This window comes from Otolemur garnettii, unplaced genomic scaffold, assembly GCF_000181295.1.
Source record: "Otolemur garnettii isolate 467f Iridium unplaced genomic scaffold, OtoGar3 scaffold00177, whole genome shotgun sequence".
In the NCBI taxonomy this organism is placed as follows: Eukaryota; Metazoa; Chordata; class Mammalia; order Primates; family Galagidae; genus Otolemur; species Otolemur garnettii.
Genome location: NW_003852572.1, coordinates 1,010,296 through 1,030,302, shown reverse-complemented (window position 1 = coordinate 1,030,302; position 20,007 = coordinate 1,010,296). Strand labels below are relative to the sequence as shown.

The window sequence follows — 20,007 nt, the reverse complement described above, 5'->3', positions numbered from 1 at the left end:
TATATATATATATATTTTTTTTTTTTTTTTTTTCCCAAAAGCTAGATTACCTAAAGTTAAGCATTATCTAGTACCGGAGACTGAATGTGTATGTGTGCCCCAAATTCTTAACTTGAAACCTAACCCCTAAAGGTGATGGTACTTGGAGGTGGGGGCTCTGGAAAGGTGATTAGTGTTTGGAAGGCCCCTCCACCCCTTCCACCATGTGCAGACATAACATGAGCGCACCTCACATCTGTCTATGCACCAGACACCACGTCCGCTGTGCCCAGCCTCCAGAACTGTGGAAAATAAAAGTCTGCTGTTTACAAGGTAGGACAATTAAGTTTGTGGACTCATCTTAGAAAAAATGCTACCTGCCTGGTTACTGAATGTCATTAGTCACCTCTGAAGTGTTCCTTGGGAAGCTGTGCACCAACGCCAGGGCCTAGCCCACCCTTCCAGCGCTTTTTCTAACATGAGTTCTCAAACTTGGTTGTCAGACCTCATGTAAGCTGCCCAGTCTGTAGTGTTCTGTCATAGCAGCCAAAACAGACAACTGATGAAGAAAAATCAACAACCAGTAATAGTTCAAAGAATTAAGTGATTTGTGCCAAATGGTCTAAAAATTTAGTGTGATTTTTTATTTTACCCTCTGAAAGAATCTCCTGGACTGTCAAGCAGATTATGTAACATCTAGGAATATCATTCTGCAAACTCTCATCAACTTACTGATATTTATACACATTCAGAAATGTTTTTCCATCTAAATTGTAAAGTTTCATCCATTCATTCTGCATGTGTGCCTGTACGCGTAGTGTGTGTGAGTGCATGACTGTCCAGTAGATTCTTGGACACACACATGACAGAGTGAGCACATGGAACACCCACTGTTAAATAAAATTTAAGTGGCACAATATTATAGTTGCTACAATTATAAATATAAATAAAGGTATATCTAACACTAAAATCATTAGGGCTTGAATTAAAATAACATATCCATAGAAACATAGGGCTGTGAAATAGTTGATGATCATAGTGCACCAAGACACAAATGCCTTTTCTGACTTAATAAACTGAAAAGAGAAAATTGCTAAAACTTAAGAGCTCAAATGATTAAAAGTAATTATACTATTGCCCACACCAATAATAAAACACAAATATAGTCTACCAAGGGGCGGGGGAGGGAAGACAACCGGGGTGGAGGGCAGGTGCCTGGCGGGATCTCATCTACTGTGTCCACTGTGCACAATGGGAGGGTGTTCAGCACACCCCCTGGACGAAGGGCTCAACTACAACTTGAATTTTACTTTAGAAGTAAAAACACTATAACCTGAACTTTTATACTCTCATATTAATTTGAAATAAAAAAAGTAATTCACTATTTCAATTTCTAGGGTAAGTATATTTAACAGTCCTTATGATTTTCCACAAATATAAATTCTTGTTTCCTGTCTCCCACCCCCACTTTTCCCCAAAATTGTTTGATAGTCTTTAAATGACTAAGCATTTTAACCCATATTCTGCCAGCTAGATGAACTAATTTGTACTTATTATTTATTAATCTATATTAGTTAATCAAGCTTAGTAATAGAAAAAAGAAAGAGGTAACTGATGGTTACCTCTCTGGGAAGGAATCAGTGAATTATATTTTTGCCCCAGATAGTTTTTAAAAAAATAATGTGGTTTAATGCATTAGATAATTTTTTTTTTTTTTTGCTGCCATGGCCATCACGATTTATTTAGTTTTTTATAAAAAATATGGAATACTTCACAAATTTGCGTGTCATCCTTTCACGGGGGCCATGCTAATCTTCTCTGTATTGTTCCAATTTTAGTATATGCGCTGACAAAGCAAGTACTCCATTAGATACTTATTATATACTCCAATATTTATTACATACCTCAAAAGTACTAGATGCAGAAAAATATAAAATTTGCTAATTTGGGGGATATTTAAACGGAAATATTTGCTCCTTTAAAGTACTAGTAATGATACTGAAATATCTGATAATTACATAGCAACTGTATTACCAGCATTGAGTCATTCTTGCTGGTTATATTCTGAGAAAAAGAGTACTTTGGAAATCAAAATCTGAGAGCAGTAAAGCAATGTGGTCAACTTATTTAATCTAAAACACCATTTTTAATATAACTGCAGTCACAGCAATTTCCTATAAAACAGGATTTCATAATGGAAAGGAAAAATAGACTTCACATTGCCATGTTCATACAGCTATTATTTTACAATGATCCCGTGAAAGAAGAAAATGTGGGGTTATTTTGATCCCTGACTAACTAAAGCTGTTAGGAACAGAAGGATTCTAGACTCTCAAATTAAAAAGTAATCGCAATCACACTTAGCCATATATTAGGTACAGGATGATGGCACACATGTGCAATTTACAAAAACTTCATTTAAACATGTCTAAATATTATCTTAGTTTTCAATGTCATACAGGTTTGATGACATCTTCTTATATATGGCTCTTAAATTTTTGTTTCTAATTTCTCTGCCACTTTTGAAACTTGGCCAGGGTAATGACTATTTGCTCTCTCAAGAAAATCTTTCACCATCTACATAGGAAAGCCCTGCCTCTCCTTTAATCATAGAGGGTAATCAGGTCACCTAAAATCTGCTGCTCCTTACTTTGGCCTTGGCTCGGTAGACCACATAAATGTTTGGAACCTTCCACAAGCTGGAACTGGTTCTACCTCTTCATCTGCTGTATTTTAAATACTTCTAATTATTTAGATTAATCACCATATGTTTCTCACTAAAATGACTCAATTCCTTTTTTGTTTTAATTTGACAAGTTTTTTTTAAATAACAAACTATTTAAAAGAAGCTATTAAAATGTAAACATCCCCAGTGGAATATGAGCCAGGTGGGGACAGGGACCTGTGTTGCTTCGTTCACACTCCACGCAGGTCTCCCAAACAGCAGCTGCCACGGAGCAGGCTCCACTGTCCCACCATCTGTCTCAGTCTCGCCACTCAGATACACACTAACCATCTCAATTTAATATGTCCCCCATTTTCTTTTCCAAAATCTCTGCTCTACCCACAAATTCCCCACCCCAGTTAATATAGGAACCCTAACCTTCCAGGTTCCGAGGGCAGACAACTCCAGCATTCCTGAATCCCAAACCCTTCCTCTCTGGACTCCACCGCTGTCTGTCCCCAGAATCACCCCACTTCTCTTTACTGCACACCCAGACTGCCGTCTCCCCCTGCTGCTGCCTTGCCTCCCTTCAGCACCCCTTTCTCCTCACTGAGGTCACTTGTAAATGTAAAGTCCAATTATGCCATTCCTTAATGTCACCTTGACAGATGGCCCCGTGGAAAGTGGTACCCATGAGCAAAATGACTCTTTACCTTTCTCCAGCAGATAACTACACCCCCCTGCCGCACCAAGATGGGCCTGCTCAGGTGACCTGCTCTGGACAAGGTCACAGAAGTACAAACAGTGAAACTTTGGAGGGAGAATATTTAAAAGCCGACACGTGAAAGGCCACTCTGTCTCTATTTCACCTGCACAAGAAGGCACACACCCCAGAGGGAGGCTCCTCTGTGAGGCTGGACATCAGCCCAGATGGCAGTGTGGGTGAGGGTGGGTGCTGCTCCAGCCTCTGAGCTCTGGGGTCAGCTGCTACCATGGCGACATTTCCTCAGCTACCTGCAGGAGGCTCTCTGAAGTCCTCACACAACTCCATAGGACTGCACGCCATGCCTCCCCTCCACCCCCCCATGAACACACATGCACATATGTCTTGCCACACAAAGCTCATCTCTCCTCCGGGCTGGCCTGGGCTGGCCTGGGCTGGCCTCATCTTGCCTCAGAGCCCTTCCTTCCAGTCCATCTGCCAGGAACTCTCCCCAGGTCCCCACAGGCTCCCTGCCACATCCTCGTCCAGACTTCCCCCAGGCACTGCCTCTTTCTCTGCTGACCCTGTTCCCCTTGTTTTCTTAGAATTTATGGTAACTTACACCTTTATATCTCAGTCATTGTTTTCCATTTCTTCTCTGCCTGGCCACCCCAGTGTAAGCTTGCTGTGAGCACGGGACGTGCCTGGCACATCCTGGACTGCAGTCTCAGCACTGTGGTCCTCACTGAGTACTTGCCAGCAAAGCAGATCTCAGAAGGTAGAACCACGGGCCCCAGCCACCATGGGGAGGGGAGCTTCCCCGGCAGCGCGTTGACATATAGTGAGGAGGTGAACTCACTCTTCTTTAAGATGCTTCTCTCACCCTGGCTCTCCGATTTCTCCATTTGTGTGACTCCCTAATCTAATAACATTCTAAGAAATTATTTTTTTCCTGCCTAAATCAGCCAGTCTCTGTTGTTTGCAAATGAGAATCCTGGCCAGTGCTCACTCTCTGCCTAACTCTCTGTTTCCCTTCTGGAAGGGAAACATGTGATGCTCAATCTCGTATTCCCAATAGTTGGTGTGTAAGTGGCACAAAATGAGAATTCAATTGGTATAAGATGATCAATAAGTGACTATTATTCTAATATGAACAACCAAATAGACCAACATTAAATACTATTAAAGACACAAAATTTAGAAATTAAATAGGTTAATTCTGATTTTTTTTTTTTTTTTGGTTTGGTTAGTTGTTTTTTTAACAATCATTAAAGAATAGTAAATAGAAAAAGTAAAGGTACTCAACATCTAATAGAAAAAAGAGAAATAATATAAACAGAAGATATTGAGCCATATAACATTATATAATAGACTAAGATAATACATTTATAGTTACATAAATCTCTCACAAATAGCAAATCAATCTGTTGTAAAACAATCTCAAATTTTACTCATGATAATCTTCTTATAAAATAAATGCTATTGATGATAACAACTATTCAATGGGAAGTATTTACAGTTCAGTTCAGACCTTTTACAAATATGGGGTGGGTGGGTCACATTGCTACGTCCCACTGAAGATGACTCAAAGAGATCACGTCAGTGGAACTGTGCTGGGGCTCTGGTTCTTCCCAGAGGCCAGTATAGAAACTACAGCCCTGTTCCCCAAAGGCAGCCATAAACCTAACATTCCCTCTACCATTCTGTGTAAAAACTGGTCTTACAGGAATTATCTGACCTTGAGACCCACTCCCAGATAGGGGGGACCCTGACCAGCTGCTCTGAGCAGCCAAGCAGTGTCTGGACAGGCAGGCCTGGCGGGATTCCCCACTCACTCTGTTAGCATCGCTGCAGACCCTCTCTGTCCAGTCACAATTCTGCACAGCTGTCCATACTTTGTCAAGCCTAAGCATAAAACCAGAAAGTTTCCCTGTATCTTTCAGTTTATATACCTCTACTCCTAGGGTACTCTGAAAATTTTGAGACTGTGTTCTGGTCCATTATTTTACTTTCAAGAAGCACAGTCAACAGTGTCCTTTCTGAGTCACCCTCAGCTGATCGGGGTTGCTGGCAGGGCTTCAATTGTTTGAACACACACTTCATTTGTTCTTGACTTTTGTGTATCTCAAAACTTTTTGAACGACCTTCCATATTAATCTGCATCATTCCAGTGATTTTTGGCAATCCTTCAGAAGTTCAGGCATGTTCCCCTCGGCCCGTACACAAGCACATACACATATACAGAGCACACACAGAGACAGACATAAACAACACATCCACTTGCAACACAGCTCAAGAACGAGAACTGCTCTGGATCCTAATGTTCTAATCTCTACTTGTTGTTTATTGTATTTTATTATTTCCCCCCTTACAAAATCCTGACATGGAAAAGGCACCTGGAAATATTAACTGAATAAAAGCTGAGTGTAGCAGAATAATGTGGGAAATAGAATATTTTATAAGACACAACTGGTTCCACATTTAATACTTTTTATAGATATGCAAATTATTTTAGCTTTTCTTCTAAAAAATTACAAGAGCTACAAATTTCCTAAGACAGTGGGTTAGCTAAACAGAAGTGGGAAAGGTGATATTAAGAGTAAGATGAGTTTCTTACCAGATTAAAGTTAGAAATGAAATTCATCTATGTCGCCGTCAAACTGACGGACCACCCTGCAGGCTGTGCACACTCAACCAGGAGTTACACTGGACACTGTCACATGCTGCACATCTGATGACACAGCTCTTAGGAGATTTGACAGTGAAGTCTCATTGCAGAGTGTGTGACCTGACAAGTATTCTAGCTGACCAGAAGTATTTTGTGCAATATCAATTTCCACACTCTTCAATAATTTGAACGAATTTTTAGGAGATTTATGTGCAGCATTATCATGAAAAAATAATAATGAAATAATTTTTTTATGAAATTGTAGTCCATAATGGTAATTCCAAATGAAATTTGTAAGTCACAAAATGATTAGAATGATTAGAGAGCAACAATGGATTCCTAGCCAACGTATCATTCTTTCTATCACTGAAAAAAAAAAATAAGGCAACCTTCGAACTGTAAAATAAGTAGGAAAAAAATCACCACAACTTAATATTACCACCATGAAAATCAGAAATACAAGTATATATTAATGCTCAAGAGTCTAAGTTCAGGAGTGTAAATGCAGATTTAAGTATCTTTGGCCAAGTCACAACTTCAGTTTTCACATCTCTAAAATAAATTCAAGTACATATTCTTAAATATGGCTTTAAATTCTTATATTCTTTCCATGTACGACCAAATCTTACATTCTTTCACTGCATTTACAGATTGGACATGCTATGCTTAGATGACATGTGAACTATCAAGACTTTCCTGATTGCCGGCACGCGAGGCAGGCTCTGGGTGTCGTGAGGGACATGGAGGTTAGTTACCTGCCCTCTTCACTACACATTTTGATAGCTGTGGAAATATAACTGTTACAGGCATAAATAGAGAAAAATCCCACTGTGGACAGCTCAGAGACGGGTGGGAATGAAAGATGTCACAGAATTCCAGTGATTAAAAAAAAAAAGAAGAAGGCATTCCAAGCAGAAAAAAATACAATCAGCAAAAACAGAAAGAGATGTCGGTGAATGGAAATGGATGGTTATTTGGCAGGATAAAGCAGGTGAAATGGAAACTCTGAAACTGAATTGAAAATAATTACCATGAAGGCAAATTTTTTGCAAAGAGAAATTAGCAATAAAGTAATAGGTCTGTGTTAACAGAACTGAAGGGCAAAAAGGAGGAAAGTTGTATTGATCTGAATACATTATGCATTTACAAGTATGTCAGCTAAGCTAGATCCTTCCCTGTTAGACAGGAAGGAAGGACAGATTTGAACTTTTAAAATATTAAATAGATAAAAAGAAGTAGGAGGCATTTTAAATGTAACCAAAATTTATCAAGAAAACACTGCCAAATAATTCATAACTAACAGCGTGTGGCACTATCCAAAAATACCTAGAAAGGTAATGATGTATAATTTTTCTTAATGTCACTCAGATAGGACCAAAATTAAAATACATTACTTTTAAGTTAAGTATAATAGGAAAATACGATAAGACAAAAAAGACATAATGTTCTCTAGTCAAGACCTAATGAAATTATGTATTTTCCCCCAAAACATTCATGTCATTAAGGCAAGAATTACTTTCTACAAAAGAACTAAGCATTTATTTTGACTTATTTTTATGAACTACACTATAGCATATTCAAATAACTGTAGCAGTTTAGAGAAAATTTTTCTTTACAGAAGAATTTAAGTTCATACACATAGAAGGAATTTTAGAAAAAATAACATTGAACAATCACTACTTGAAATGATGGGAACATCTGCTGGCTGCCACTGCGTGAAAGCACCGTTCAGTCACTCAAGTGGCAGGTCACTTGCCTCCAGACGTGCTACAGCATGAATACTCCTCACCAAGTATTCTTCGCAAAACAAATCAAGCTGGATTCAATGGCATATTTAGAGACAAATTCCAATTAACCAAAAACACAGAGAGAGAAGTTTGAAAATTTTCACAACAAACAGTCTTTTAAAAGTATACAATATTGCTTGGACAACTGACTATTGTGCCTTGGCTGGACTGTGGGCTTTCTGGATAGATGTGGAGGCTGAAATGGAAGTTGCACTGAGTTCATGGCATTCTTTAAATTTTGTATCAGGGAATTTGGATTTTATTCTCAGGATAGCATTCCCAAAACATTCTGGGATATCGACATAAACGGGAGGAGTATGTGTTCCTTTTACAAATAAGTTTGGAAAATCTACTTCTTTTCTTTTTTTTGAGACAAGCCTCAAACTGTCACCCTGGGTAGAGTGCCTTGATGTCACAGCTCACAGCAACCTCCAACTCCTGGGCTTAAGCAATTCTCTTGCCTCAGTCACCCAAATACCTGGGACCACAGGCGCCCACCACAATGCCTGGCTATTTTTTGGTTGCAGTTGTCATTGTTGTTTGGCAGGCCCGGACTGGATCCGAACCCACCAGCTCTGGTGTATGTGGCTGGTGCCTCGGCTCCTGGAGCCACAGGCCCCAAGCCAGGGAAATCTACTTCTAACTGGATGTTAGTAGTGTTGCTCATTAGCTGGCTGCTATGCAGATTTAGCACAACATTTTCACAACTTACAGAATATATTCTTTTTCTTTTTTTGGAAAAAGTATTTTGTTATCATCCTATAAGAAACAAATCTAGAAAACATCCTATAGAAAGAAATACCTGAGAACCTCAGAAAGTGTGGTATCTTGCTTTGACCAGGATTTTCAGAAGATAATTCTAGTGGCGATGAATTGGTGAGGTGAGACAGGAGAGAAAAAGGAAGAGTCCAGGTGTGAGATGATAAGACAGGTCTGAATTAAGGCAATGCCATGGTCTGGGTGGAAACCGAGGGGCATAGTGAATACCAACGGTGATGCACTGCACGGATGTTTTAACTCAGGAGAACGGGACACTGGCAGTGCCTATGCTGTTAGAGAAAGCGGCTGACGTTGTGGAGTAAGATGCCAGGGTAGCCACACAAACATCTCTGATCAAAGAATTCCCTCTATGTACACAGGTTCTTATGTAAAATTCTGACTTTCCATGGACAAAATACTAAGCAAATATTAAGAAATGACTCCCACTCATGGATCTTTAATTCTTTTTCTTCCTTCTAAATGTAAGTCACTCCCTGGTTCTACTTACCCACAAGGCCTATAGGTGAACACAATGTAACTCTCCTCCTCGCTCCTCTCAATGAATGTCACACAGGTGTGCTTCTCCCAGTGCCGCATGGCCTGCTTGAACATGGCTCGCTGGCTGCCTGGAAAACACATGTGGTATTAACAAAACACCAGCACCCCTAGAGGACTGCTTCCTGCTCAGTCCTCTGCCCTGTCTCTAGGCAGTTCAGCACGCCATCCCTATCATCAGCCAAAAATTACTAGTTTACAGTACCGGGAATGAGTCACTGAGAGAAAGGAACACTCACTTTATAATCAGAAGGTTAAAGCTCACTATCTCTACAAATATGTGTCTACAAGGCTCTATGAATGGGCCATACTTTATTCCTGTGTTGAAGAGATCAGCTTCTAGATTTAATGGGCACATCTGAAACTCAGTTTAGACTCCAGAACACAAGGCTGAAGATACTTTTTCATTTTCAAAGACATTCTAAACTAATAACCTAGGTTAATGCAGTAATTCTCCAAGATTGGTTTAATACTGTTTTCTATATTAATATTGTATAAAAATACACACTTAATCTGTATAATGGTTTTCATTGCTTTATCAAAACAGGCACTCTGGGAATATCTTACCAGTGAAGTTGCCCCCGATGATGTAAGGAATAACACCTCCGGGCCATATCCGCTCTGTCCTGGATGTGGCCGCTCTGGGAACCCGGTTTTTCTCATTTTGCCCTGAGAATTTTAGAGGTACTTTCCCCTTAACTGTGTTGTTTTGCTCCAAGCCTGCAGTGACATTTAAAACATTCTGTGAAACGGAAGTTCTTGGTCAGGGAATCATTTACCTCTTAAAGGACAAAGTTGAAATGCCTTATTTACATATTTGCATAAATATGCCTGAAGTCAAAATGCATTAAAGGAAAACTCTGGTTTATGTTACATATTTGAAAGAAAGCATTAAAACATTTAAGTGTTTCATGTCAAAATTCTATTTCTTAATGCTCTGTGAGTGAATTTTGGCTATTTTTCATACAATAGCCAAAGAAGAGAGAAGGCAGGTGTGCTTATAGGCCATAGAAAACTTGTTTTATGTTTTCTAACTTACTAGCTGATGACCAGTTCTCCACCCGATGATAACACAGATATTGTTTAATACAGTCCTGTGATATTCAAGACTCTTCCTACTCCTGCTAACTCCCTAACCCTTTAAATCAGAATTGATATCCTGTAGTACAGCCTAGAATCTTGAATATGACATTATGTAGATAAAAAAATAACTAAAGACAAGTATGGTCTTGGTCACCTGGGTCAGTGAGATATCTCATCTCCATCCCAACTTCCTCTCGACTCACATCAAGGAAATGGCAAGTTTTAGGGGTTACACAGGCAACATGAATACATTCTGGGTTTTGTTGTTGTTGTTGTTGTTGTTTGCTTTTGAGACAGAGTCTCACTGTGTCACTGTAGGTAGAATGCTGAGGTGTAATAGCTCACAGAAATCTCAAACTCCCTGGGCTTAAGCAATCTTCTTGCCTCAGCCTCCCTTGTAGCTGGGACTACAGGCACCAACCAAAACACCCAGATAATTTTTCCTATCTTTAGCAGAGATGGGGGTCTCATTCTTACTAAGGCTGGTCTCGAATTCCTAAGCTCAAGAGATCCTCCTGCCTCAGCCTCCCAAAGTGCTGGGACTACAGATATGAGCCACCGTACCTGGCCAATGAATGCATTCTGTTCTGGAGCACCTTCCAAGTCTAGAGCTTTTTACTTTTCTTGGTGACCTATCACAGCATTTTTGTAACTTAAAACAGTTTTTCCTAAATCTTCATGAGTATTCTTTCTTATTCATCTATCACTGTCAACACAAATATGTTACCAGCAGTATTTACTTAGCCACAACCAATATTATTATTAAATGTAGGTCCCCTGCACCGTGTCTCTAACATGTATGTCTATCTTTTCAATATCCTAAACCAAAGCACCTTTGCTTGGAAAATTATCCCTTGAAAGCATGCATGTTGAGTAGTTAATAATATATTAACTTAAGAAATATTAAGGTCTGAGCTATGAATAGGGGCATTTTAAGAAAACCTCTAAACAACTACAAATAGTTGTTAATAAATTCAAAACTATAAATATTAAGTAATTATGAAACCAGACGTAGTTTTTCTGGATGTATATATAGATACATGTGTGATACATATACATATACAATAGTTTTTAAATGGTCAAAAATATTCTAACTTCTTTTAATCTAATATATAAGTTTATTGATTTAAGTGGATTAGTAGATTTTACTTCAAAACAAATGACTGATATTTTTTCATTTGACTAAAACTGATGTAGCTCTAGGCTTTAAAAAATACCTCAGTATGGGCAGCAGCCCCATATGCCGGAGGTGGTGGGTTCAAACCCAGCCCCGGCCAAAAAACTGCAAAAAAAAAAAAAAAAAAAAATTACCTCAGTATGATATCCAACACCTCACACGCTTTTTTTTAATAAGGAGAATCTTAAAGTAAGTTAAAGGAACATTTCTAATTGTCCCAAATTAAGTTATAAAAGATTTGTATTAAATACAAGCTAATAAAATACAAATTTCTCAGAATGTCCTTTGAATACTTTGCATCACAATGGCACACTGATTTTAGCAAACCAAACTGCTATGAGTATAATATTTACTGTACATCAAGTCAAGCGTCTGCAACTTTAAACATTGATATACCAGAGCCAATTCTTCTTATCCTGTCTATAAGTTCGTAGAGGGCTCCTTGTCTCTTTGACATACCATGGTCCCCAAGTCCACCTTAAAGAATAAAAGAAAACAAGTTAGTTAAAGTCCGTTAAAATTCTTCAAATAAATAATGGTATTAAATTTATACTGATTTCTCTTTGGACATTTTTTAATGTGGTCTTCAAGCATTAAAGTTGTGAATATCCATGACTCTTTGAGGAGGATAAAAATTCTTCCACAACCAATGTTGGTAACTAAAAGTAAGGGGTGGGAGAGACTCAGAGAGCAATGTAAATGACTTTATTTGGACATTATGACAACTGAATCATGTATTGATAATTTGAAACATTTGTCTTCACTGTGACCTTGACATCACACAGTGTTACACAGAATGACAGCAAGTTGTTCTGTCCCGTTGATTGCATTCCAGCTATTTTCTCAATGCAAATGGAATATTTTCAGAAGCCAAATCAGCGAATGGAAATAAAAACATCAGAAAAGCAAATGTGTAGTACAAGTTTTGCGCCAAAGCTTTCATCAATTTTGAAAACTTCTTAAAAGCATATCGTATTTTTATGAGAGATTCAACTCAATTTGGGAAATTAGTTTCCTGATTTATAAAAACCAATAACATATAATTAGAAAAAAGCCACAAGATAAAACTCCAAATAAATGTTCAGCCACAAAATATATTTCTGTTACACTATGTAATTTGAAAAGTTTATAAAAATAGAGCGTAAAGAATTTTAAAGCTCAAAAGAAATGGGAAAGAACAGGCATAAGGGAGTATGTGTTCTTGAGAGTCTAGCAGCACAGACCAGCAAAGGTAGATTCCTGCCGCAAGCAAGAAAGCAGAGCATTTGGCAGAAATTCAAGCCTCCTGATTCTCAAGCCAGGGCTTTCATGAAATTCTGCTCCCAATTCTGGCCCCTGTTTTCTTTATTCTCCTTGAATATTTTTCGACAATAAGAAAGTGGTATCATTGAGCAAACAACCAATGTAACAACTAATGACATCCAAACGAGGGCAGGTGACATCGTACCACTGAGAATGTCTATAGTTCTTAGAGTCTCTTTGAGCTAAAACGATCAAAGACAGAAATCCATAAAAACAGCAAACCGCTCTCAGATCACTTGAACTATTTCTTAACAATATCTATTTTCCCTTTAAAATACTGAAATTTAATTACCTAGACTGAAGCTAAAAAGAAAAAAAAAAAACTGTAATAAAATCTACTGCCATATAAGCCTCTTAAAAGAAAAATCAAGTTAAGTCCTTATAAGGCAAGTAAGTGAGAATGCTTGTTCACTGACTAATAATCTGCTTAATTATTTGCATTACATAGCCACATTTTTGCTGTTCATCTTGAGAAACATTTTTGAAATTTTTTTCATTGAACATTTTAGAAAGATGAGGTAATACATAAGTATGTTCATTCCTAAGCATTTACAAAATCCATTTTTAAAGTATGGCATTTATGTGCATAAATAGCTGTTAGGTAGCAAACATATTTATGTTAAACAGGCCAGAAAGACACAAAACTAGATTTACAAGGTGACTAATTACAAAAAAAAAAAAAAAGGAAATGACTTTATTAATATTAAGATAGCCTAAGGATATTAGTAAATTAGTAATTATGAATTTGGGGAAAAAATTTTCTAAACTATCAAAGGCAAAAATTTTTTTTTGCAATTTTCACTGGGGCCAGGCTTAAACCCACCATCCCCAGTATATGGGGCTGGCACCCTACTCCTTGAGCCACAGGTGCCACCCAGCAAAATGTTTTTAATAATATTGTTAGCAACTTTGAATAATTTTACAGCAACTGCAGTAAGATTCTCTGTAGGTATTTCATTAGAATAGATTTTTAAAAAGGGAAAGTGGTTATTTTTCACATTTTATAACAATGAAAATATACAAATTAAATATTTATGGGAAAAATTATACATTTTGAAGTTAGGAAATCAGAAATACAGTCAAATTAGTACAAGTAGATTAACAAGAAAGGTAAGAGTAAGAAAAATATATAAGATACTTTTTCATTGTTTGAAATTCAACTGAATAATACAAGTTTACTACTGAACTTTCAAATGTGTCCCTTTTACATAAAAATTTAGAATAAATGTTTTTATTATTAACTGTATAAATCCATTTTATTCTGTATATCTGAAATAACATGTTTCTTCTAATATTACTATCTCAAGAGTTTAATAGAAAATGAAATAACAAATTTAAATAATAGCATTAATTTTAAATTACAGAAAATGAATGCCTTCAAAATAATGGAGAAGGGAGGTTAAGAAAAAAAGACCTAAGTAAAGCTTGAAGCTAAGGAAAATTTTAGTAAAAGCTGAAAATCCAACTTAAAATAAATCTAAGGCTTTTATGAGTTACATCACTGTTCTATGGCTCATGTGAGGCAGCGATCAGAGGGGCTGCCCGTGTACACGCTCCACAGGAAGGAGCTATATGTGGTCACACTGTGAAGCACAATCTTCCTCTTATTTTGGTACGTGCTTCAAAAGAGACTGTCACTGTATGTAACAAAGCCATGTGCTTCAAAAGAGACTGTCACTGTATGTAACAAAGCCAAAGCATGCTATTTTAAAATAGTATGGGCTATTATTTTATAAATTCCTTAGGTTTGGGGTGGCGCCTGTAGCTCAGTGGGTAGGGCACCAGCCCCATATACCCAGGATGGTGGGTTTGAACCTGGCCCTGGCCAAACTGCAACAGGAAAATAGCCAAGCGTTGTGGCAGGTGCCTGTAGTCCTAGCTACTCAGGAGGCTGTAGCAAGAGAATCACCTAAGCCCAGGAGTTTGAGGTTGCTATGAACTGTGACACCACAGCACTCTACTGAGGGTGACAAAGTGAGAGTCTTGTCTCTAAAAAAAAAAATAAATAAAAATAAAAATTCCTTAGGTTTTATCTTACACACTTCTTACTTTCAGTAAATTTCTTAGATGTGATAATGGTATTTTGATTATATAGAATCATAGAAAGTGTACACTAAACTACCTATTATTAACACGATATGTTTTCAGCAATTCATTTCAAAATGCTGTTCTATACACACACTTTTGCACATATGCACACACAACAAATAACTGGTAATTAGCTACAAGTGTTCCTTGCAGTAGCCTATCAACTCTGACATATGTTTGCAATTGGTCATAATAAAAAGTTGCAAAAAAGGTAAATTGGGCAAAGAGATAATGTTTCTAGTAAAAAGCCTTCAGTCTAAAATGTATAATACATTTTGCTCAGTACCAGAAAAGAACTACATATTTTATTTTCCATGCAACAGAAAAATAAAAATAGCATACAGGGGAAAGGCACTGAAATAAAAAAGTATGACATCAATTAAATTTTTTAGCTGTAACTAAAAAAGAAAATTTTATCTTTCTAACCTTCCAATTTTTCTCCAAAATAATACAGAGTAAACATTTTACCAAGTAAAGGTAAAAAATTTAAGTTTCAATAAAAATTATTTTAAAGTGAGTACTGAAATTATTTTTTAAATATTTCAAAATGCTGAAAATTGAAATAAACTGCCTTCTGGGGTTTTCATAAAAATTGTACAGTTTGATAGATAAATATAGACATATACATACATTTTTCTAAATAAGTTCCAATATAATTACATTAGAATTAATTTACATTTTGCAACTCGATATGCAAATGGTAAGCGATTAGATGTAATGCCCAAGAGTATAAAATCTGGCCTTTGTCAGAACTGATTTCTGGTTCTGACTTAGCCACTTGCAGACTATGTGACAATAAAAAAAACTATGTAACTTTCCACACTTCAATTTCTTCCCTTTTAAATCACAACAATATTAGTACCAACCTTCATGGGGTTGTTATGAGAATTCAAATTTAAAAAGAATAAAGCACTTAAGCCAGGCTGGTACATAGAAAACTCTATAACATGTCTGTTAAATAAATTAATAAAATGAAAGGTGTGAATAAAACCTCAATTTTTAAACATGTTCATTTGTGTTCATAAAATCAAAGTGGATCAGTGGGACATGGAAATCAAATTGATTCAAAGATTACAGATGAGAGTGTATTTTCTCCAAAATGAACACAAAATTAATCCAATAATTGACCTTACCTGTGGTATGTCCAAGGTTTCCAAAGGGGTTCTGTGTAAGGTCAATTGTCCTATCTATTTGAAAGATATTTAAGTCTTCATCATCTAAGGCAATATCACCCCAAAATACAGCTAAAAAAAGAAAAGTTTAATTAAAATGCAAAGCATTTCAGAGCACTACCAATGCAAACAAAACTAATTAGAAAAACATGGCTCGAAGTACAGACCTGTAGCTGAAATAGACACAGATATTTCAGAAAGTGCCATAAGGCACAGACCTGGGATAGTGTAAATACTACTTACCTGTGGAAGGGCATGGCCCCATTTTTCCCTTGATGTTTATGGGGAAAAGGAATAGTAGTTTTCTCGAGTAAGATCATCACTGATTTATGGGTGGGGAGGTTCTAAAGTTAGAGAAAAAAGGAATCATAAGCTAATTGGCAAATAAGTGAAAATACCGATGAGAATGGCTGCATTTTCTGTGGATGTGACAAGCTGAAGGTCTTCCCGGCAGGGAGGAGGAGGGGAAACACCAACTAAAGGGTGTGCTATGATCATTTTATAATATGCAATCAAGACAAAAGACATTGTGTTATTACAGCATTCGTCACACTTCTTAGAGTTTACAATGCATTTTCCCTAAAGATGGCACTGCACCTGAGTCCCTACAGGATAGATGCATAACTGATGAAAGTAATACATAAGTCAACACTTATTTAGGCCAATTTGATGCCAGGCCCTGGATCTTTAATGAAAAATGAAACACAGTCCCAGTCCACAATTTCAGGAGTCTCCACATCATTACCCTGGAAGCATTCTGCCTTCTATACCCAATGTTTTATGCTACTTAATAAAGCTCGACGTACCGCTGTGAAATCATGGGGGAGTTCATTTGTAACCAGCATGTGGATTTCTCTGTTACGGTTGGAAATGTGCATTAGTATAACAATAAAATGGCCTCCTTGTTAATTTGAGTCTAAATTAGACTACTTATAGAATTCAGCACCATAAAGAATAAGTTAATAAAAATAGCTAATTTATAACATTTAAACGTAATTCCTAAAAGCTTTAAGCTTTGAACAAAGGTTTATCTTATAAAACTATTCACCAGTTTAGTTCCCTCATGCAAAACTGAGGTGAGGTAAGAAAGAGTTATATTTATATATAAATCCAGAAAGGAAGAAAACAGAAATTACTTAAAGTAGGTTATTAGTTCAACCTATGGAAATATATATATATATATATATATTTTACCGGTTTTGGCCAGGACTGCGTTTGAACCCGTCACCTCCCATATATGGGGCCAGGGCCCTACTCCTTTGAGCCATAGGCGCCACCCTATGAAAAAATCTTTTATTACTGTTAGATTTTTCTCTCCTACCCCTCTCTTCTGCCCTTTTCCCAATGGAAAGGCAGAGTATGGAAGTAAAGAGATGCTTGCTTTTTTTCACTATCATAGAAACAAAGTCGTGAAGGGTCTATGGAACCATCTACAACACCAGGTAAGAGGTTGGTTTTGACACCTGAAATTGAATTCTAATCAGCTTCCTACACATGCAATGGAGCAAACTGACACACCAGAGTCCCTGAAGCCAGGCACCCTGAGAGTGGGACGGCCTACCTAAGTTAAATATTGTACTGGTTATAGTCTTACTGGTTTTCATAAAAACAGAATTTCATATTTTTGCAAAATTTTAAGGTAAATCCAAGTCTGTTAGTTCTTTAAAACTTCCATCACGTGTGTTTACCATGCAAATAGTTGCGGGCAGACTGGCAGAGACTCTGAGCCTGTCTTTCTCTTCCTTTAGTGCTGTGGAGACAAAGACACTGCTTCCCTAACTCACAGAGAACATGGCTAAAATGTGACTGATACAGGAGGTTTGGAGAGCAGCCTCAGATGCTACATTTTTAACAATCTGCCCATCACTACAAATCATGATCTCTGTCATCATCTTTATTAGTATTAATTTTTTCTGCAAGAATAAATTCTCACTATTCTTTCAGTCAGCTGGTTGACTTGAAAACTGAGGCACTCAACCCAGCAAAATGTAGTCTGTCGGCACCGCATTTTAAATGAAAGCAGGATGGGCATGATAAAACTCAAATGTGTTTTAGATTTTTATTTTCTTGTAATGGCTTTTCACAGGCAGTAGGACTCCTGTCTTGATGGATTATATCAAACACAGATCAGCAGTCCAAGGACAGATCACTTCACAGAAGCAAAAACATTACTTCTGGGGAGAAGGAAAAGTACAAGGCCAGATACTTAGAAGGAGACAAAATCGCTCTGGAGCACATAAACCCATTTTATTTATCGCTATTTCTTCTAAACGAATAGCTTCAGAACAGTTTGGCAGTTCCAAATGTGCCATAAATTGCTTCAAGAGAAAACCAAATATTTCTCTGAAAGTAAGCACTATGGAATGACTAAGCCAATTCATCTATGCACACGCTTGAGGCATTGTTGGCCATACACATCTTTACAAGATACTATCCTGAGAAAAAAAATCACACATTTTAGAATTTTCACCCTATCATCTACTACAGGGTTTCCTTCTTTATTTTGTACACTTTTATTTCTTTTTTAAGATAGAGTCTCATCATGTCACCCTCGGTAGAGTGCCATGGCGTCACAGTTCACAGCAACTCTTGGAGTAAGCAACTCTCTTGCCTCAGCCTCCCAAGTAGCAGGGACAACAGGCACCTGCCACAACACCTGGCTATTATTTTGTTGTAGTTGTCATTCTTGTTTAGCAGGCCCTGACGTATGTGGCCAGCGCCCTAATCACTGAGCTACAGCCACCGAGCCACTATTTTGCACACATTTTGAAGTTCTCTTAAGTCACTTCTATTAAATCTAAATATCTTATTTCTATATACTGAAATATTTTGCTTATGCATCGGTATGGCAAGGTGGACTGTGATAATTTACATTAACATGTACTTAGATTTTGCATTATAACCTAATATAATATGTGATGAATTCAAGTGCAAAGAAATGTCTGAAATTTTCAAATCTACTTTTCAATTTATTTTGTTTTTCTTTTTATGTGGTATGTTCTATTCATTTTGCATCAAAAGACAAAAGTTGGAGAGAAACAGTTTTAAGAATATGAATTATCAGTCATTTGACCCAATACAGTCAGTTGAGGTTAGTGAGATCAGAACTAAAAGTAATATGGGAAACTGGTTATAGAGGACAGTAATAGGGAAACACTCATTTGCAATTAGAATATTTACTATTTGTTTGGAATTCTGCATGGATTCCAATGGTCACAAAGAGGGTTGGAATGAACCAAAGGGCCAAAATTAAATGTCAGGAAGAAAAATGTTTAAACTGCATGGAAAACCGCAGGTTTTGTTTTTCTCTTAAAGGCTATTTGCCTTCAATTTACTACAAAAAAAAATTTTTTTTAATCAGAGACTAAAAAAGAGTGCTTTTATTGCAGCATGCAAAATAAGTGCATTTTATAAAATAACATGGTGAGAATAAGGGATGAGAGACTGTGATTCCCTACACCCTCACTTCAAAAGATCTCTTCCACCCGTTTTCTAATTACCAGTCAACTTTTAGCCTTCATTTCTGAAGCTGGGGTCCAGCCATCAGTTTGATGAAGGCCTCGAATTTTTGATTTCTGAAAAACTATGTGCTGAAATACGTATGAGTCTATTAACATTAACACTATTTTTTTTTTTTTTTGAGGCAGTCTCACTTTGTCACCCTCGGTAGAGTGCTATGGTGTCACAGCTCACAGCAACCTCAAACTCTTGGGCTCAAGCTTTCCTCCTGCCTCAGCCTCCCAAGCAGCTGGGACTACAGGTACCTGCCACAACACCCGGCTATTTTCAGAGATGGGGTCTCACTCTGGCTCAGGCGATCCCCCCACCTCGGCCTCCCAGAGTGAGCCACCCACCGTGCCCAGCCCTAATACCACATAGTTTTGTGGAGAGAAGGCCACAGCACCACCAAAAGGGACCACACAAAGCAAAGAACCACTAACCTTTGCCAATGGGAACGCGTTTCAGTCCACTCAGAAGAACATACTGGCCAAGTAAAGCCTCTCAAGAAAGCTAATATATTTGCCTGAATTAACACTATGGTGTCTGATACCTGGCTCCTGCTGAGAAC

At 37.4% G+C, this 20,007-nt stretch overlaps 1 protein-coding gene and 1 non-coding gene across 3 annotated transcripts in view; both read right to left on the bottom strand.

The window, feature by feature from the left end:
* Nucleotides 1-20,007, bottom strand: part of TLL1 (tolloid like 1) — a 238,694-nt gene that overhangs the window by 111,876 nt on the left and 106,811 nt on the right. Inside the window, exons 2-5 of one of the 2 annotated variants that reach the window (XM_012811834.1) lie at nucleotides 15,900-16,010; nucleotides 11,735-11,853; nucleotides 9,684-9,836; nucleotides 9,070-9,187 (exon numbers count right to left, since the gene is read on the bottom strand). In XM_012811834.1, the coding sequence (XP_012667288.1) occupies nucleotides 9,070-9,173 (104 nt within the window). In that variant the 5' untranslated portion in view covers nucleotides 9,174-9,187; nucleotides 9,684-9,836; nucleotides 11,735-11,853; nucleotides 15,900-16,010. The remainder of the gene's footprint in view (nucleotides 1-9,069; nucleotides 9,188-9,683; nucleotides 9,837-11,734; nucleotides 11,854-15,899; nucleotides 16,011-20,007) is intronic. The other variant, XM_003800491.1, reaches the window with a different exon arrangement.
* LOC111728661 lies at nucleotides 1,735-1,841 on the bottom strand. The gene has a single exon (XR_002775889.1). It is a non-coding gene; the product is annotated as a U6 spliceosomal RNA (small nuclear RNA).